The sequence below is a fragment of the Amaranthus tricolor genome, chromosome 4, assembly GCF_026212465.1.
Source record: "Amaranthus tricolor cultivar Red isolate AtriRed21 chromosome 4, ASM2621246v1, whole genome shotgun sequence".
Taxonomy (NCBI): Eukaryota; Viridiplantae; Streptophyta; class Magnoliopsida; order Caryophyllales; family Amaranthaceae; genus Amaranthus; species Amaranthus tricolor.
The window spans coordinates 25,017,155-25,035,863 of record NC_080050.1 but is presented as its reverse complement, the minus strand read 5'-3'; the positions used below and the strand labels follow the sequence as shown (position 1 = coordinate 25,035,863).

Genomic DNA, 18,709 nt, shown 5'->3' with positions numbered 1-18,709 from the left:
ATAAGTTGGTTGATCCAACAAAAGTCTTGCATCATCGATTTATCTTACTACTAAGTACAAAGTCCATACATATACCTCCTCCAATCATAATAAGTTTTAAAAAATTATTAAAGTATAGTATAGATACTAATTACTAAAGTTGGGTATGTAGTAGTACTAAACAGTAGACTAGTGACTACTAGTTTCATAATCAATAGAATTAATTATTTAATAATTAATATATTAAATTAAGAAGGCGGGCGGGTATACCCGCGGGTATTTTTTTGATGTCGCTACCCGCCCATTTATCTTGGCAGGCAGGTATTACCCGTCCAAATTTAATTTTTTTTAAAAACGTTGTCCAAGCCCATCCGTTTTTCGAGTCGGGTGGGTCGAGCCTGGCGGGTAGCCCACCTATGAACAACTCTAATTAAAATTAACTTATTTCCAAATGTAAGCGTCTCCAGCCCCAGAACTCAGTTTTGGTGCTAACTGCGAACAAAGGCAAACTGGTCAAAAAAAAGTCAATCAAATTGTTCTCAATCAAATGTTCGCACTTACTGCGTGCGAACAGAGGAAAACTTGATCAAACAGGGTCAACTCCCTGTTCGCAGTTCGTAAGTGGGAACAACCTGTTTGACTATTTTTTGACTTGTTCAAACTAGCCGTTATATTGTCAAACTAGCCGTTAAACCAATCTTCTATAAATACTAAAATCTTATAACTTAATTCATTCATTCATATTCACAAATTTATCATCCTAAGTTAAGGTAATTTTGTTAAAGCTTGGAGATTATGATAAACTAAATAAACATATATATACAACTAAATATATACAAATGTTTAACGTATACAACTAAATAAACATATATATATACATAGTAAATCAAAACCTAATCATCACCCTTATCTACGCTATCCAACTGAGTTGGTCTCCTACGCCTCCTACGGTAGTAAGAGGCGTTCGTGTATCTGTAATACCCCAGATTTAGCTTGAAAAAGGATTGATAAACTACTCATATCAACAAGGTGCATCTTCTTTTCATGGGAGCCCATTTGCTAAGAACTGCACAGTTAAGCGTGCTTGGTGGGGAGCAATCTTAGGATGGGTGACCTCCTGGGAAGTTTTCCCGGGTGCGCACGAGTGAGGCCAAAGTGCGCTGGAAAGACTTGTGTTGGTTTGTGGGGCTAGTCTACAGTCTCCAAGAGTAGTCACCAGCGGTCCGAGGGGCCGGGGTGTTACAATATCGCTCTGGTAAGGGAGGGGACTGGTATTGTGATGGCTGGGATGGCCCAGCCTACGAGGTCCCCGCAACGTCACCGAGTATGACAAGTTCATCTTCTCCAAATAAACGTCATGAGGAAGAGATGAGGCGTGCACATCGGCAGTAGCAGGTGATGACTCCGCAAAGACTTCCGGTATGAAGTGCTAAAATTGCGTGCCGAAAAGCATGTCTTGCGCAATCTCCCGTACTGACTCCTCGTGGCTAGACCGGATCACGGCTGGCACACCTTGTGCCTGCAATTAATAATTAGTTAATGTAATATTATATTATGTAATTGGCAACTTAATCATTTAAATGCAAATGAAGACTTACAAATTGGATCATCGTAGGCGCAGTAGGAGCATACTGTGCCGCTGCAGTAACGTCACGTGGTGTCATCCATCGGGGAGTGATGGAGAGGAACCACGGCATGTAGTCAGGTGTAGTAGGTGCGCCAACAACATCGATTGGTGCACCTTGGGCTAGTAGCTCCAGTCTCTGATCCCAATGAGCGATGTGGCCTCCGTTGATCTTCGTCCAATTCGTCGTACCCTGATTCTTGCGGGAAATAAGGTGCAACTCGGGTTCAATGTCGCAAGGTGGTGGAATGCCCTGTACCAACTCATATTGGCGCAATACACGCTCCGGTAGATGTACTTCGACAATGTCGAAGCATATGAGTGGCATAGAAACCCTCCACGCACCTGACTGAATCCACGAATGCTCGGGCACAGCTGCGTAGGCTTCAATAGGGAACGGATCCCACAAAAACTGTAATATATGTTATGAAAATGTAAATGATGTGTTAATTAAATTGCAATAATGTTAATGAGTAGTGAAATCTTTACCTGGTTGGGTTGTAGCAGGTCTAACTGGTCCCGGTAGAATCCTAAATCGGTCCCTGTGTGTTTGCGCGTTCGGCGCACAAAATTCTACCATGATCCTTATGCAGCATCTGGTAGGGGTTGTTGCGGAGGAGCAACTTCACCACGACCAACACTTCTGTAAGGTTGGCCGATCAGAATATGCTCCCACGCCCACAACTAACAATTGCAAATGTAATTAGTATGTAATTTACTAATATAAATTATTATTAATATTATTATTATTATTACCTGTAATATGGCTAATGGTCCTGCAATATCTCTGACATTCTTCTGGGCAGCACCACAGAGCCTCCTGTACAAGTACCTTAGGGCCGCGGAACCCCAACTATACCCGATACAAGGTGAATTCAACTAGTGTTGTCAAAGGTAAGAAACGTACACCCTTCATCACATAGTTGAAAACTTCAACTAAGTTCGTGTTAGTAACGTGATGTAGGATCACCTACATCTAATTCTCATAAGCTGGCCAAGATCAATATAATGATACATCAAATGGAAGACGCTCAAATTCAAGGTCCAAAGCTGAAGTCCTTTAATTTCGTAGTCATAAACTAAGTCTTCTTTTTTGGGTCGTATTATTTAAGTCTTTTATTTTATTTCGAATATTTGAGTCCTTTTGTTTTCTTTTACAATAAAAAGTCTTAGAGATGATTAAGCCAGGTTTAGGATCAAGCTTAATCATGTCTCTTGTTTAGTTAGTTGAGTTGTAATTTTCTTTTAAGTCTAGTATTTATTTTTGCTCAATTGGGTTCGAAATTTACAAAGCGTGCGAAGCAAGAATCAAAGCAAACATTCAGCCATAAAATCAACAAAATGGCTGAAAATCATCAAGGATATATGAAGATTATTGAAGGACATTTGCAAATCAATTCAAATCAAGTTGGAGACTTAAAATATAGTTGTTGGAGACTTGTTTTTATCCACTAGATTTAAAAATATAGTTGTTGGAGACTTGCTTTTATCCACTAGATTATAAAATATAGCTGTTGGGAGTTTGCAAGTTGTAATCTTTGGTAGCTGAATCCTTTAGTATAAATAGGCTACTTGCGCTCTTGTAATTCATTCACTTCCATTACATCTTTAATACAAACAACCTTTGAGCATTTCTTGTTCTTTTTTTGCAATTTAATTTTAACTTGGAATAGTTGAAAGTAAGTTGAAGTTCCTTTGCTTTTCATTTTTTTGGCTAAAGATTGAATGTGTTCTTAGGAGCCCATAGCTTTAATTTCGTGGTGAATTCTGTATCGAAATTAAAACTTTGGTTCAGCCATTTTTAAGTTGTTCAATCAACATATCTTTCTTAATTTTCATTGTTTCAAACCACAAAAATCACAAAACAATTCCATTACAATAGAAACCAATCAGCCTTATTTATTGAATTCGAAACTTCAAAATACAAACGTGTGTTTATAGTTTGGTTCTTTTTTAATACATAGCCAACCTATATCATAACGCCATACCTATGACCTCCATCATGACACAACGACCACTTAGACATCTCACCTACGTCATCAATCCAGAAAATTGCCTCTCGTTTTGCAATCCCGATTGCCTTCAAGCCATTCATTAACTTAGCTTGTTGTATTTGCTTAATAGTTATACTAAACAACTTCTTCAGTTGAACATTACCCATAGCACGATTAAAGTTGCTAAGTGACATAAGCAAAACCTATGATGGGCATAAGGTGGTTGCCACTCCGGCTCTTCCGTGGTTTCTAAAATACCCACGTGTGTATCAGAAGTAACGCATAAACCCATCCTCTGTGTGACATGCTTACGAATACAAGCCATGAACCACAACCATGCACATATACACTCCTTCTCAACCAAGGCAAACACTAATGGAAAGATTCCTTTATCACCATCTTGGGAGTGACAGTCAATAAGGTATGACGATACTTACCATACAAGTAGGTGTCGTCAATGGCGATAAGAGGTTTACAATGATTGAAGCCCTCAATGCAAGGTTTAAAAGCCCAAAAGACACATTGGAAGGTTCTAATATTAGGTCGCACATATACACCCGCGTCATTGTCTTCCTTAAAAAACCACTCAACTACTCTAATATTAGAAGAGAATAAGAACCTTCCCAAGTTCCATATATGGACAACAAGGCTTGTTGCTTAGCACACCACACTCGCTTATAATTCACTTCTATACTACAACGATCTTTAACCATCTGCCGAACGACAGATACCTTAATTGATGGGTCTTGGAAACATAGTTTCTAATCACATTGTTAATAACAGAAGATGTCAAGTGAATGTTTCCAGCTGAGACAGTGTCACTACCCAAAACACAAGACCCATGCTTATCATTTTATGTAACAATACGCCATGAAGATGAATATGCATCAAGCCTAGCCCTAAGTCTCCATGAACAACCCCGCTTACAATTCAAGGTAAGGATGGTTTGGTTTGAAGTCTCCGTTCTATACTCCACATTTCTACGAATATGATACACTCTAACAGCTTCCAACAACGCTTCCTTACTATCAAACGTCATACCCTTCTCCAACTCCCCTTCTTCGGTGTAAGTGGTATCACAAGCTCAGGTCCTCCCAAGAGTTGTCCTCCACGTACTCATATAGAGGCGGACATAGGACATAAGGTGTAGGAGCAATGACTGTAGGAATGTTGCCTAGGGTCATGTCATTTGCTAGGGCTTCCTCATCCACATCCACATCATCTTTAGAAGGATCGTCAACAAGCTCATTACTCTCATTACCATCATGGTCCCATCTTATTACTTTCTCCTAAGTTAACCATTGAATCAATTGGAACTTGATTCGGGGGGGTTGAGAAGGAGTACAAGATGGTGAAGGAACAAAAGGATTTTGAGTTTCTTGAGTTGATATAGGCATAGGCGTAGGAGTAGGATTAGAAACAACTACGTATAACTCCAAAGAGGGAATTTAGGTAGACTTTGAATGCTCCCACATAGCATCTATAGCCTCATCATCCTCAACCGGAAAAGGTTAGCAATTGTCCACTCATGGCATATTTAAAACTTATATTAACGGTACTTCTAATGGAGTCCAATCCAATATTAGAACATATAAGACATTTAAACTCATTCAAATCCATGTTCGAGTTGCGAGTTGCATGCAAGCAACCTACGTCTACCCCCAACATAATGAACATTGCTACTACTTTCTCGAATAAAACCATTCCAAAAACATACTATAGCCACACGAAATGAAGTCATTTTTACATGAATACAAACAAAATCAACATTATTATCAACTTCATGCCAATACAAGTACATTGTATTCATTTGATTATAATCTTTTTGATATGTAAAGTAATAAAGTCATGTATAATATTAAAATAATAATAAACAATAAATAGTATTTCTAACATATAATGTAACTAAATCAATTAATAAATAACAACATCAAAATTTCTAATAATATATAATGTACATAAAATTCAAGTAATAAATCAATTAATAAGTTCATAAATAATATTTCTAATAAGAACATCAAAATTTCTAATAACATATAATGTACATAAAATTCTATTGCTCATCAACAACAATACTTCAAAAACATCAAAATAAAGCTATTAAAACAATTAAACATTACCTTGATGAGTTGTGGATGACTTAGAAGAATGTTGATTTTAGAACTAGTGACCTATATTTGAGTATATAAGCAAACTTCATTAAAACCCTAAAAAACGAAATAAAAACTCAAAAAAACGCATAAAATTTTACCTTTGTGCAATCTAGATTATCCCAGACTAAACTGGAAGAGCTAATTTGGAAGAGGAATGTAAGAATTGATGGATTGAAGTAGTCTAAGAGTGGTTTTTGAAAGGGGGAAGTCGACTTTTAGGGCTTAGGGTTTTTAATTTTTACTGAAATGGGGAAGGAAGAAAGAAGCTGCTGTATTTAGGCACGATGTTGTTCCAGTTACTAACTGCGAACAGGGTATTTGGTCAAAAAAAGTCAACTACTTTGTTCGCAGTTAGTAAGTGCAAACAACTCCTTTAACTTTTTTTGAATCAAACTCTTTGTTCGCAGTTAATAAGTGCGAGCAGACCCATACCTCAGGTTTGGAAATTAGGCGCTTACATTTGAAAATAAGTTGATTTTGCTCTTGTTTGATGTTTTTTTTTTATAATTAATCCTATCTATTTCAAATATTCGAAGAGTTAAAGATAAATGTGAAAAAGAAAAAGAAAGAGTAAAAAGATAAACAAAAAAAAGTTAATAGGTTTTTTTTAAAAAAAAATTAGAAATAATATAAAATCAAGATCAACCGAAGATATAAGACTTTTGGGAAAGGGGTGCATAAATACAAAGTCACCCATTAAGCTTAAGTTCTATCTAGCTACTAAATGAGCAGCTGAGTTACTATTTCTACTTATGAGATTACATTTGAAATCAACGTAAGAAGCTTTAAGCCTATTAATGCGCTCAAACAGTAGGAATAGAGGAGCACACCCCTTAATCTGATTGAGGATGCCATTGATCACAAAGAAATTATCCCTGTTTTATGATAATGTGAGAGTACCCAAACATCAAAGCTAATTGAAGTCCGTAGCAAGGCGCAACTAATTCACCCAACTCGGGGTACCAATATGCACGCACTCGACGAACGCTTGTCATTAGAAGATGGCCTTTATCATCCCTAACAACATTACCCAAGCCATATCACCATCCCCCGCAATATTAGCATCGACATTAAGCTTCATCCAGTTAGTAGAGGAGGGCTCTAGCTGCTTGAAATTGGACAGTTCACAACACTTACGTTTGTATAAACATGAGCAGCATAGCTGCTGTAATCGTGTACACAGTAGCAAAATTTGCAGTAGTAGCTTTGAGATAGGGGGAGCTGCCTTCGAAGATCTTCTGATTACGAACATACCAAATGACCTTGAAGGTTGAGACAACAACAAGTATAGTTTGGGTTGAACACTATTCCTCTAACCAATGAAATAAATCCTTAAAAGAATTCTTTGGTGCCGTAAACATCAATTGATTAACAGGGTGATCTGTAACACCCTCATAATAGGTCGGACTTTTGAAAACACCTTTAATGAAAAACATGAGCCAAAACCTACTCATGGGAGTGTTACCGCCACATCTATTTCTAATAAAATAAATGTAAGGCTTAACGACTAAGAAATAACTTAGTAACTTTAAATCTAACAAAGGGTTTTACAACATAAGAAAAGACTGAAACGCAATCTATGTCTATATAAAATTTAAACAACTAAAAAAAATTTTTAACTGAAATACGACTCTAATAAAAGCTATATTTCTAAGTGATCCTCACTCCATGATTCCCACGTAATCAACAAACTGCAACATAAGAATGCAAGAAAAACAAGGGAAAAACTCCCAAAATCAGAAAATTGAGTAATTTCAACTCCATCCCGTAAAACGATTAAGTTTGAAAATAGTTTAAGAAAATAAAATATAATTAAATTTAAAATAATTTTAGAAAATAATATATAGCTGAGTTTAAAAGAAAACAATTTGAGAAAACAATATATATAATATCACATAAACCAATTTATTAATTTGATATTTAATAATGACAAACACATAATCAATTTTTAATTTGAGGGAACGAGAACGCCAGTACGTAGGCCGAGGCTTTACCCCTATACCTACTTCATCAAGAGGTCGTCACCCCAAATAATTCAAGGCCAGCAGAGTAGAAATAGAAGGAAGACCAAACATCGTATCAAGTATCAGAAATAGTAATACCTGTCGGCAGCTATACTAACCAAACAGGACAACCTGTTCATCGCCCTTATACTTGGATCACAACAAATATAAAAGCTTCATTTCCCTCGTGTTATACTTTACGTGATTTAATATATATTAATAATTACTCGCGAGCACACAAACATATAATCAAACATACATTATACATTTTATTATGATCATAGGTTTCCCAAGAAAAATATATCTCAAGAATATTCAATTGCAATATTAATATCATAATATTTTTCTCCCAAATTCAATCGCATTTAAAATTATTATTAAAATAATAATATAACTTTCATCAAAATAATAATATTATAAGTATTTCTCTTTCAAATTAAACCGTATCTAATTTCGTTATCAAAATAATAATATAAATTTCATCAAAATAGTAATTATAAATTTAAGTTTGACAAAAATAATAGTAGATATAATTTGAGAATATATAAGACATAATATCATACAAAATAATGTTACATAAAATCATGCATTCTATTTAAACACATTAATTATCACTTAGCACATAATACTAACGGGATAGTCCTAATTAGATGGACATTGAGAATTCCCTTGTTACGCGATCCTAGACAACGTACGCTCCTAATAATCTCTGTCTACGAATCCGCTGTCTACACGAGAAAATAATATATCTCAAGTTAATACCCCGATCAACCCATATAAATAAATTAAAAGACTCCTTTTCCTTTTATATACTCTATTTAAAAAGAATAATTTTAAATATGTAATTTAAAATTTTAAGAGTAGTATAAAAGAGCAAGAATTTAAATAACATAGTTAACTCATTTTATTATAAGATTTAAAATTGTAAGGGTTAAAAGAAAAGAGAAAATAATAAAAAAAAAATAAAGAAATCATGATTACTAAAAAAAGAGAAAGGTGGGTTTTGATCCCAGGATACCCACGAAAAGAAAGAAGAAAGGGAAGGAAGAGAGAGAAGGAGAAAGGGAGAAGGAAGAACGAGAAGGTGCCGGCCGGCGGTGGCTTCGGTGGTCGCCGTCGCACGCCGGTGATATCCCGGTGACTGCTTTATCGCCGGAAACTAAGGTCAGAAATAATTTTTTTTATCAAATACAAAATGTGTAGTTTGGATTGAAATTGGTAGAACAATATTATAAAGAGATGAAATTACGTACCTTTAATATCAAAATCTTGCCTTTTCTTTGATTAAATTTTAAGCAATTGGAAGATGGAGAAAGAGTTTGTAGGAGAAAAAGGAAGTGTGGGTAATAATTTGAATGAAATTAAGGGTAATTGGTTTAATTTATAATAGGTAAGTGAGGTTAGTTATAAGATTGAGAGGGAGAAGTGGGAAGTCATTTGTTAATGAAGAGTTATTATTATTATTTTTTTTTTAAAACTTCTGAAATTTATTTATTTATTATTATTATTATTTAAAAAAAACGGATGTTACATGATCAATCCAAAACTCAAGTATTGATTGGCACTCTATTAGAGAATGACAAATATCTACGGAATCACACTTTGTTCATCGCCAAACTACCTTTGCTTGCTCTCCTTAAAAAAATGGCGAGCCTTAGGGAACAGTCAAGACTCCACAAATTCTTCCAAAGGTGTGAGTCCCTCAAATACCGCCCTCTCTCAAAACATTTATCACAAAGACTTAGGCCCTGTTCTCTTCGTCTGATCTGATTGGATAAGGTCTGAATTTACTAAGGTCTGATCTGATCTGATCTGATCTAGTCTGATCTGGTCTGATTCAGTCTGATCTGATCTGATCTGGTCTGGTCTGGTCTGATCTGGTCTGATCTGGTCTGGTCTGGTCTGATCTGATCTGATCTGGTCTGGTCTGATCTGATCTGATTTGATTTGGTTTCATTGAGTTTGTTATTAATAGTAGTAGTTAAATTATTATTATTATTATTATTATTGTTGTTGTTGTTGTTGTTGTTGTTTTTATTATTATTATTATTATTATTATTATTATTATTATTATTATTATTACATACTACATAGTTTCTCCATCTAATAATAATATACATACATTACATGCTACAAATTAAACATCAAAAACTACGATGTTTCTGCTTCTCTTTGGATTGATGCCCAAATATGGTTGGCTATATTTAGTTGGATTCTATCCATTTCATTCTTGCGCTCTGTGTTAAACATGTTGGTATCACTTCTTGGTTCAATGTTAACCCCACTTGATATTTGGATACCTAATTGATGTAGGCGAATAAAATTATGAAGCGTAAATGTTGACACCATAATAGCCAACTGATATTTGATCTCCATACTAGGCATATTTTTCAATATCTTCCATTGATTTTTTAGCACTCCAAAGCATCTCTCAATTGTCGTACGCAAGGATGAGTGTCTGTAATTAAAATGTTCAAGCATCCCTGTAGGAGGTGGACCAACACAAAACTGAGGCATATGATATCTAATATCATCATGTTTTATTGGACTGAGGTATCCTAGAGTGTTATTATTATTATTATTATTAATATTATTATTATTATATAATAATAATTATAATAATAATAATAATAATACTAATATAATAATAATAATAATAATAATAATAATAATAATAGTAATAATTATAATAATAATAATAATAATAATAATAGTAATAATAATAATAATAATGGTATGGTCTGGTCTGATTTGGTCTGGTCTGATCTGGTCTGATCTGATCTGGTCTGATCTGAAACTTTCTGATCTGATCTGAATAGTTCTGATCTGATCTGATCTGATCTGATCTGATCTGGTCTGATCTGATCTGATTCCAATAAGAATAAGTAATAAGTCAAAAAAATAAGTTGAAGAGAACACCTACTTACACTTTCTTATTTTTAATCTCATTCCTTATTTCAATTGGCTTCAAGCAAACAAAGACTAAAACATTATTTTGAGAGAGTCACATATTGCCAAAACACCCCAAGTAGTACGAGAACCATTGCAATACGACTTCCAACGCAAAGCTCCAACGACCATGGCTCCCATCGCTTCAAAGCTCTACACTGGTAAAACTACTAGCAATTCTTCAATTTTCAGATTCCCTAACAATTTCAGTTCCCTCAATTCAAACAAACTTTTTCCTTGCAGATGATGTAAGTCTAGTGGTGCTACTACTCGACACAAACCCGTACTTTTGGAATTCTTCATTTTCATCTTCTTTCTCCTTCTCCGACTCTCTCTCTCATGTAAAACCCCTTAACCCTAATTTTTTCCGTTCTGTCGTTACTCATTTCTTTTTCATTAATTTTGTTTCTTTTCTCTCTTATTCTTGTAGGTTCTATCATTTGTCAATTCAATTTTGCTACTAAATCAGTTAAACCAAGTAGTGATAATTGCTACTGGGCATAACACATGTGGATACATTTTTGATTCATCTTCATTGACTTCTACTGATCAAAACTCCAATGATGTTAAAATGCCGGCGTTTTGCTCTCAAGCTCTCAAAAAATTGGAGAAATTTATTGATGAAGATGAGAGTTTGGGTGATACTGTTAATGGTATTAATGGTGTCGGTTCCTCTCTATTATCTGGTTCCCTTTCTATGGCCCTTTGTTGTATCCTTTCTTTTGTTTAATTTTTTTATTTTTAATTAGGTGGAAGTAAATGAATAGCGATTGTTGGTTTGCAAATTGAACCTGAAAATTTTAAACGATAGCAAGACTTTTGTGGATTATTATTTACATGTAGTGTCCTCTGAGGTTATTGTACGAGAACTTTTTGGTTTTTGTTTGAATTAACTTTTTGTGGAATTAGATATTCAACGCATTTTTCGATCAGGGCCACTTCATCCGCAGCCTAGGGTGAGTTTCTTGATCTTGACGGTCTTTTGTGTTTTTGATTTGTAAGCTTGTGATCGTTGGTTATGTTTGTATTGATATATTTTTAGCTAAGTGTTAATATCAAATATGAGCATTTTGTTTATTTATATAATCTCTCATTTTGGAATTAATGATCAATTAATGGATTTTTGTTTAGCTATAAACTTTAGTAAAACCAAAATTGGTAACTATTGACGCATATTTCGAGGTGTTAGAATTGTATTGTAGAGTTAAAAATTCTCAAAAAAGCAGCAACAATGCAAACCACTCAAATCCTAACATAGAGTATCAATTTGTGTTGAGTTTTAAAGCAACTTTTGATAACTAAGCTTGGTTATCCGAACACTCAAAACATCACTAAGAACTTCTCTTGAATTGGTGCTCTACACAATGTTTGCATGTTTATTAAGAAAATCAAGTCTTTTTATTGGATTTTTTGTTTTGTTATTATAAAAATTAAATTCAAGTTTTCCATTGAGTTGCGTTCCATAACACTCCCTTTTGCGTGTCAATAGGGCTTTTTAAGATGCTCATTATAGCGCTCAAATATTAATTCTCCCATCATCATGAACACCCATATTAATGTATGTACAATGATCAACTTGTAACTCCTTTAACATTCTCCTTTAACATTCATGAACCTAGAGTCATTTTGACTTCCTCATTTAGACGTGTAGTTGACTGTCCAAGTAGGGTTTTTGTATTAACTTTTTATACTTCACCATTCACCTTGCACTTTCATACCTTGACTCTTGATAAGATTTTGTTTCTCTTGGACTAAGGACTTTTTTTATACATGGACCTTATTCAAGATCTCGAACATCATTTGAACACCTCTAAGAATTATCCTTCGTAAGTATGACACCCACCTTTGCTGCTTACTCTTGTACTATTGTAACTTATGTTCTATGAAGTAACTAGGTCATGCATCAAATTTTCATATTTACTTTCTTCTATAATTATGCATTCTTGATTAGCTTTTATGTCATGTCAATTGGACATTTTCAGTCATTCCAAAGTGTTGTATACAGAATGCATTTAATTACATGCCCAAATCCTTCTAAATTGGATCCTAAATTAGTGGTGAAGAAGGATTTGAAGTACACAAATTAGCCATTCTAGAAGTAATAATAAATAGATTGTCTCTAGTTTTGATTATCTATAACAACATATTAATGTTTATTTAAGCAGTTCTTGCCTGTGCAAGGTTTGGGGGTTGATATATGCAACTTTTCCATTATAATAACAAAGTGGTTGTTTTCCGTTTGGCCCTTGATTGCAAACATCATCTACAACTTAACATAAGAATCGCAAATTTGAATGAACTATTTTACTACATTTTATTTAAATTCGAAACTAAAGAATTATAATTCTATGACTCCATTGAGAATAGACGCACTAGTTTTGATTGTCTCTTAGACATGATTGGAGTTGCTTCTTTCATATTTTAAGACTTACACGGCATAGGTGTGTATGATTTTGGGTGGCACGTGGCACCCATTATTTGGTGTCAAATGAAGAATTCTAGCTGTTGTTATACTTGTAACTTGAGATAAATTTGTTGAAATAATTAATAATTTATGAGTTCTACTGGCAGATATTATGCCTACATGGATCCCCTGATGGACCTGAGCAGTATGTTCTTTTTTCTTTTTTCATTCTTACTTTTTGTTTGTTTTACCATTAAAATATTAAGTGTTTTTTTATCTTTTGCCAGATATGTTGCTGTGATGAATTCCATATTCTCAGCTCAGCGTTCCATGGTACTGCAACTTCTATTTGCTATGCAGAGATTTGTTTAGTACTCTAGTTCAATGTTTTGGAATTCCGAAACATTTCAAGTTGGTTTACCTAGAAATAGGGATAAGTTCACGAGTAAGTTACATTTTCCTCTGATAATCCTTTGCCGTGCAACTTTGGGAAAATATACTCGTTGCATTACTTGGAAAACAACAGGTGATACGATTTAGGTAGTTTATCTTAATTATTATATTATTTTCCTTTCTTAATTACTAAAGATGACAACTATTCGTAGGGAAGGTTTTAGAAATGCTTTTGGGAGTTCTCTTGTTGTCATTGCAGGTTTCCTGTTGAGTGTGTATTATCTTCAGTTTCTTTGGTGTAGAAATTTGCTCTTCATTATTTGTAGCATACACATCTCAGCTACCCATATCTTTATATTGTGATCTGATTTAAAATCCCTTCTCATTGATACATTTTCTCTGGATAATGGCTATGCGATAAAGTTTTCTCTTTAACTTAAAAGGAATTCCACGTTCACATAAATCTCAGTGGCACTTGTCCACTTGAGACTACCACGTTAATCCTTTGCGTCATATCTTGGTTGTAGTTCTTTATTGCTCCAATGAATCTTACAACCAGTCTACTTGATTCCTTTGTACCAAATTGGCATCCTATAATATTCTCCATCTTAGTCTATATCCCCTCGATTCCTACTTGTGTTTCACTTTTCTAACTTTGTACTGATCCTTTCTTTAGTCTCATGATTGTTTCTCGAAATGCAATACGGTGGGGATGTAGGACGGGAACAGAAATGCAGGTCGTTATCTATAGTGACTCCGGAAAGATTGTGTATAATAAATATCTTTTCTTCATATCATATATATATATATATATATATATATATATATATGGTCAAGTTCCAGTGAGAACTAAGCTTATATGAGAACCGTGAGAACCAAAATCTCCGATAAAATATGTGTTACATTTTCACAGAAAAGGTGTTACTTTTGCACAAAAAAAATTGTTAGTTTTGTTTTTTAAAAAATCTGATACTTTTTAGCAAAAAGTGTTACTTTCAGAAAAAATATAAATACAAAGTAACACATTTTTTATGGAAAAGTAACAACTTTTTATATAAAAGGTAACACCTTTTTGTGAGTTCTTTTTAGAATTTTTTTTTTTAAAGTAACACTTATTTGCCTAAAACTATCATCTTTTCTTTTCAAAAAAAAAGTAACACTTTTCTGCCTAAAAGTAACACCTTTGTTAAAAAAGTAACACTTTTTTGTCATGCAGATTGTTTCTCATGGTTCTCATATAAATATGGTTCTCACTTGAATTTCTTCATATATATATATATATATATATATATATATATATATATATATATATATATATATATATTTTAAATTTCTGAAAATTTTAAAGAATAAAAAGAAGTAAGAACAAAAAAAAATGTTCTCCAGATATTTTGGTGGAAGCTTGTTGTAAAAGGATGCCAAAATTTTTCTCAAAAAAAAAAAGAATGGATGCCAAATGAGCTATAAGGAGATGTAAAATAAATCATCCTCAAGTTTTGTTGTTGGAGACGTACATTTTGCAGGTTGTAGTCTTTAAAGATTTGCCACACAACCCAGTGCAGTACTGTTCCGCAATCTGGATCGATCGACCCTGCTAGATTGGAGATCAGACAAGCGTCCGGTATTGGGGAATCTCATCCACCAATATAATACCTTCAGCAAACACCATACACCACAACACTTTTTAGTTATTTTAGAAATTGATGACTGAAGGAGACAAAGTTTGAGTATCTCTAAAGCCCCTTGTCGGATATTTGTTTGTATTATAACTTAGCAGGCTGTATAATAAGATTTGGGAATAAGCTGAGGAAGTAAGTAGTTGAAATCCATTGAATCACGCTTTGGTTCTATTACAACTTGATGGTAGAAAGGGATACTTCAGCCTGCAAATGTTTTTAGAGATTTGTTTCGGGTAGATGATGATATGTGTTTTTGCATTATCATCTGAGCCTGTGTTGTTTCTTTTGTGTTTCTAAGGCATCATTCATTAAGTTCTTACACTTTACAATTTCTTTCACTCAGTAAAGCCTTCCTTATAGCAATTAACTTTTGTAATGACACCCTTATCTTCATTATAATGGGACATCATGAATGTAATTGTTGGATCTTTGGCCTTGTATAAACTGATACCTGTGGTTGATTTACATGTAGGTCCCCATTGATTCTTGTGTTATAGGAACACAACATTCTGCTTTTTTGCAGCAGGTAGCATAACTCTTTTCATCTTTAATTTTTGGTTTTATACTTTTATATTCACTCTTACTATGCAGTTGCTTTTGAAATACAGGCATCATATATTACTGGCGGGGTCTATTTGAAACCACAACAATTAGACGGGTTATTTCAGTATCTTTCTGTAAGTTTCTGTTTATTTTAATCATGCACCCCTTATATATATCATCTCCCCCGCCCAAAAAAATAAAAAAATAAGACAACCTCGCTCCCCATGTTACCACTTTAGTGATTAAGACTACCTTGGGATAAACCTGCTGTATGTCCCTGCAATTCTATGGCTGCCTTGCAACCTTCGGCAAGGACATTGAGTTTCATTCCCAGCCTTTTTTACAGTCTTCTATGCCTTACTGCGTTTGGCTTGATTTGCTTGAAATATGCAGACTGTATTTGCAACTGATTTGCACTCGAGGAACTTCATACAGCTTCCAAAACATGTAGGCATTGATTTCCGTGCCTCGTAAGTTATTTTTGCTTCGCAATATGTAAAAATTTTAGTGTTTTATATCTATGATTCGCCAATAATATGAAGTTATTGACTTTTGCATGTTCATCAATACAAACTTGCAGGTGTTTTTGCCACAAAAATACGATCGATATGGGTTACATATGTTCGGTATGCTTGTCAATATTCTGTGAGCATCACAAAAAGTGCTCAACATGTGGGTGAGTGATATTCTCCCAACTGCTAAATTTCTATTCGTATCCTGCAGTTTTTTGAATGCTTGAAGCTACCGCCTTTTTGCTGTTTTTCTTGGTCTTTTTGTAGAATTATTGTTTTTACTTATTAAGGTTGCCTACATCCAATCCCCCCAACCCTGCCCATCTGTGATGTACTTAGTGGTGACATTGGGATAATGGAGTGTTGTTGCTTATAACTCGTACTATTATTGTTAAGGAGCATGCTTAGTAGTATGCATAAGCAATTTAGTTTTGCTCAGTGTAAGTGCAATAGTAGTGGATGTGAATCTGATTTGATTAGTTGCTTCCCTCCTTGTCTTGTTCTGGTGAAATTATAGAGAACTACATAATGAATTTCTCTCCCTTCCAATTTAGCTGTGATTTAGTACATGACTACATGCTGATTAGTTTTAATGTCTTAGTCCAAGCACCCTTAGACTTGCTCTCTGTTAGTTACAAGTCAATTTAGGTCGTTTGACATCCTTTTGAGTGGGGCATGTTCATAGGCTAGGCTAAACAATTATTTATTGGTACTAGTCAAAAGACACTGCCAAAGTATCATGGAATCAATTCGTTCTCAGTTTCAAGTGCTAGAGTCGTTCATATACGGGCCTTCCTATACATCATCTGATACTGATAGCATCTCTGTTCTACATTTTTCTTAATGTGAATAAACAGGTCAGAATATGGTCGACCCCAGACGGATGTGTCATCTTCATCAAGTAAGAAGAGAAAAAACCCATCATGATGCATGCTTCCCTGCTCAACTTTGTTATTTAGCTCATGCGATGGTATTGGCCTGTTACTTTTACCCTTTTTTTAATCTATCAAATAGCTCATATCTGAGGTTTGTACCAAATTTACTTGCAGGTCAGTTTTCGCTGTGATCATGCAGACCTTGAAATCTTTTTATTGAAACTTTTATAAAACCAATCGTGGAAAATGGTACCAGGATCACACAGCTTTCTGATCCTGCAGTGACTTCTGTGTTGGCCTAGTTGGTTAGGAAATGTTTATCCCCTACAATTTTTTGCCAAAATATCAAAGTTTTTTGTCTCATTGTATTAGCACCAGATAGCTTTTTTGATTGCTTCGAACAGTTTCATAGTAAGCAGAATAGTTTCTATTTTCTGGACAATTAATTCTATTTTTGTACTGTGATCATTTATGTATATTTAAACACGTAAAATAGAAAAAAATAGTGCTTTAAAAAATCAGAAGAACAAGACAGGCTTGATTTGGATTATGACCTGGTGAAAATAGCTTGTAAGACGTATAGAATTTGCTGGGGAATGTGGACCCATTTGCTTAAATGCAATCGATTATCACCTACCATGAAAATTTGTTAGGTAACCCATTTATTTGATTTTTAGTCTGGTCTCTATAAATTTTCTGGATCTACCCTATCCTATTTCATCAATACAGCATCTTCATTCATGGATGAGAAGAACCTCCAACAACCGCTGCTTCCATTGGTAAGCCATGCAGCGTCCACAGAAAAAACTTCATCTGCTACTGATACCAACTTTGCGGGCCCATCATTGAACAACGGCAATGAAATCATGTCATCCAACTCTGTTATTGTCCGCCTTCTTATCTTCCTCTTAATAGGGACCATGTCTGTATGGGTGAACCATGAGTCGTCTAAAGGTTTCGTGATTACAGTCGTCAACAACATGAAGAACACTCCGGAGGGAAAGAAATTCACACTCTTTTATGTCTCCAACGACCAAGCTATACGGTTAGTTCAAAGTTCTTCCACTTTTGCTGCCAAAATTCTTTTTCCTAGTGATAGTAGCATGCCTGAAAAGCTCATCGACCAGGTCGATGTCCAATTAGTAAGCCACAATTTAACCAATTACCATACAGTTGCTGTCGAATCTTTTGGAAACAAGAGCAGGTATGCACTTTCTATAAGCTCTTTTGTGATGGAATTTAGTGATTTTAAGTATAGAATCAGGAAGGAATTTCAAAAAGGGATGGCAGAAATATTGCTGTTTAATCTGCAAAATAAAGCTCCCAAGAGTTTGTTAGATGGAATGGTAGAATATATAAGTAATGCTGCGGGTTTTGGTGTTTCGGAGCCAATGTTGAAGTTCAAAAACACCCGAAAGAAGTGTTGGGAGGACGAAGATTCAAGTTCGGTGGCAAAATTTTTGGCTTATGCCGAGGAAAAAAGTGAAGGGTTTGTTGGGAGATTAAACGAAGAAATCGATAAAGTTGGTTCGTTTGAGGAAATAATGGATAAATTACTTGGAATACCTGCCATTCAATTGTGTGCATCGTTCCATGATTAA

General features: G+C 34.6%; 3 protein-coding genes across 4 annotated transcripts; 2 read left to right on the top strand and 1 right to left on the bottom strand.

Moving 5' to 3' along the window:
- Positions 1–1,248: 1,248 nt before the first annotated feature.
- Positions 1,249–1,966, bottom strand: LOC130811199 (serine/threonine-protein phosphatase 7 long form homolog). Its single transcript, XM_057677397.1, has 2 exons — positions 1,578–1,966; positions 1,249–1,498 (listed from the first exon to the last, which is right to left on the bottom strand). Exons 1-2 carry the CDS (start codon positions 1,929–1,931, stop codon positions 1,409–1,411), a joined length of 444 nt encoding a protein of 147 aa, XP_057533380.1. The 5' UTR covers positions 1,932–1,966; the 3' UTR covers positions 1,249–1,408.
- Positions 1,967–8,756: 6,790 nt separating this feature from the next.
- LOC130810243 (general transcription and DNA repair factor IIH subunit TFB4) lies at positions 8,757–17,423 on the top strand. 2 transcript variants are annotated; one of them, XM_057676224.1, is made up of 13 exons: positions 8,757–8,917; positions 10,726–10,863; positions 10,946–11,043; positions 11,133–11,412; positions 11,612–11,658; positions 13,274–13,311; positions 13,394–13,439; positions 15,651–15,704; positions 15,787–15,855; positions 16,115–16,191; positions 16,302–16,397; positions 17,091–17,203; positions 17,283–17,423. In XM_057676224.1, the coding sequence occupies exons 2-12, from the start codon at positions 10,833–10,835 to the stop codon at positions 17,158–17,160; spliced, it is 906 nt and encodes a 301-aa protein (XP_057532207.1). In that variant the 5' UTR covers positions 8,757–8,917; positions 10,726–10,832; the 3' UTR covers positions 17,161–17,203; positions 17,283–17,423. The 2 variants fall into 2 exon arrangements, with proteins under 2 accessions (XP_057532207.1, XP_057532208.1); XM_057676225.1 differs by lacking the exon at positions 17,283–17,423 and having other exon boundaries at positions 8,771–8,917; positions 16,115–16,168.
- A 425-nt stretch (positions 17,424–17,848) lies between these two features.
- LOC130810245 (uncharacterized) lies at positions 17,849–18,709 on the top strand. Its single transcript, XM_057676226.1, has one exon. It carries the CDS (start codon positions 17,849–17,851, stop codon positions 18,707–18,709), a length of 861 nt encoding a protein of 286 aa, XP_057532209.1.

Coding starts and splice junctions, on each gene's coding strand:
- LOC130810243 (XM_057676224.1), top strand. CDS start 10,833: ATGGCTCCCATCGCTTCAAAGCTCTACACTG. Junction 11,413..11,611: donor CCTTTCTATGGCCCTTTGTT/GTATCCTTTCTT, acceptor TTGTGGAATTAG/ATATTCAACGCATTTTTCGA. Junction 13,312..13,393: donor TCCCCTGATGGACCTGAGCA/GTATGTTCTTTT, acceptor ATCTTTTGCCAG/ATATGTTGCTGTGATGAATT.
- LOC130811199 (XM_057677397.1), bottom strand. CDS start 1,931: ATGCCACTCATATGCTTCGACATTGTCGAAGTACATCTACCGGAGCGT. Junction 1,499..1,577: donor CGCCTACGATGATCCAATTT/GTAAGTCTTCAT, acceptor TATTAATTGCAG/GCACAAGGTGTGCCAGCCGT.
- LOC130810245 (XM_057676226.1), top strand. CDS start 17,849: ATGGATGAGAAGAACCTCCAACAACCGCTGCTTCCATTGGTAAGCCAT.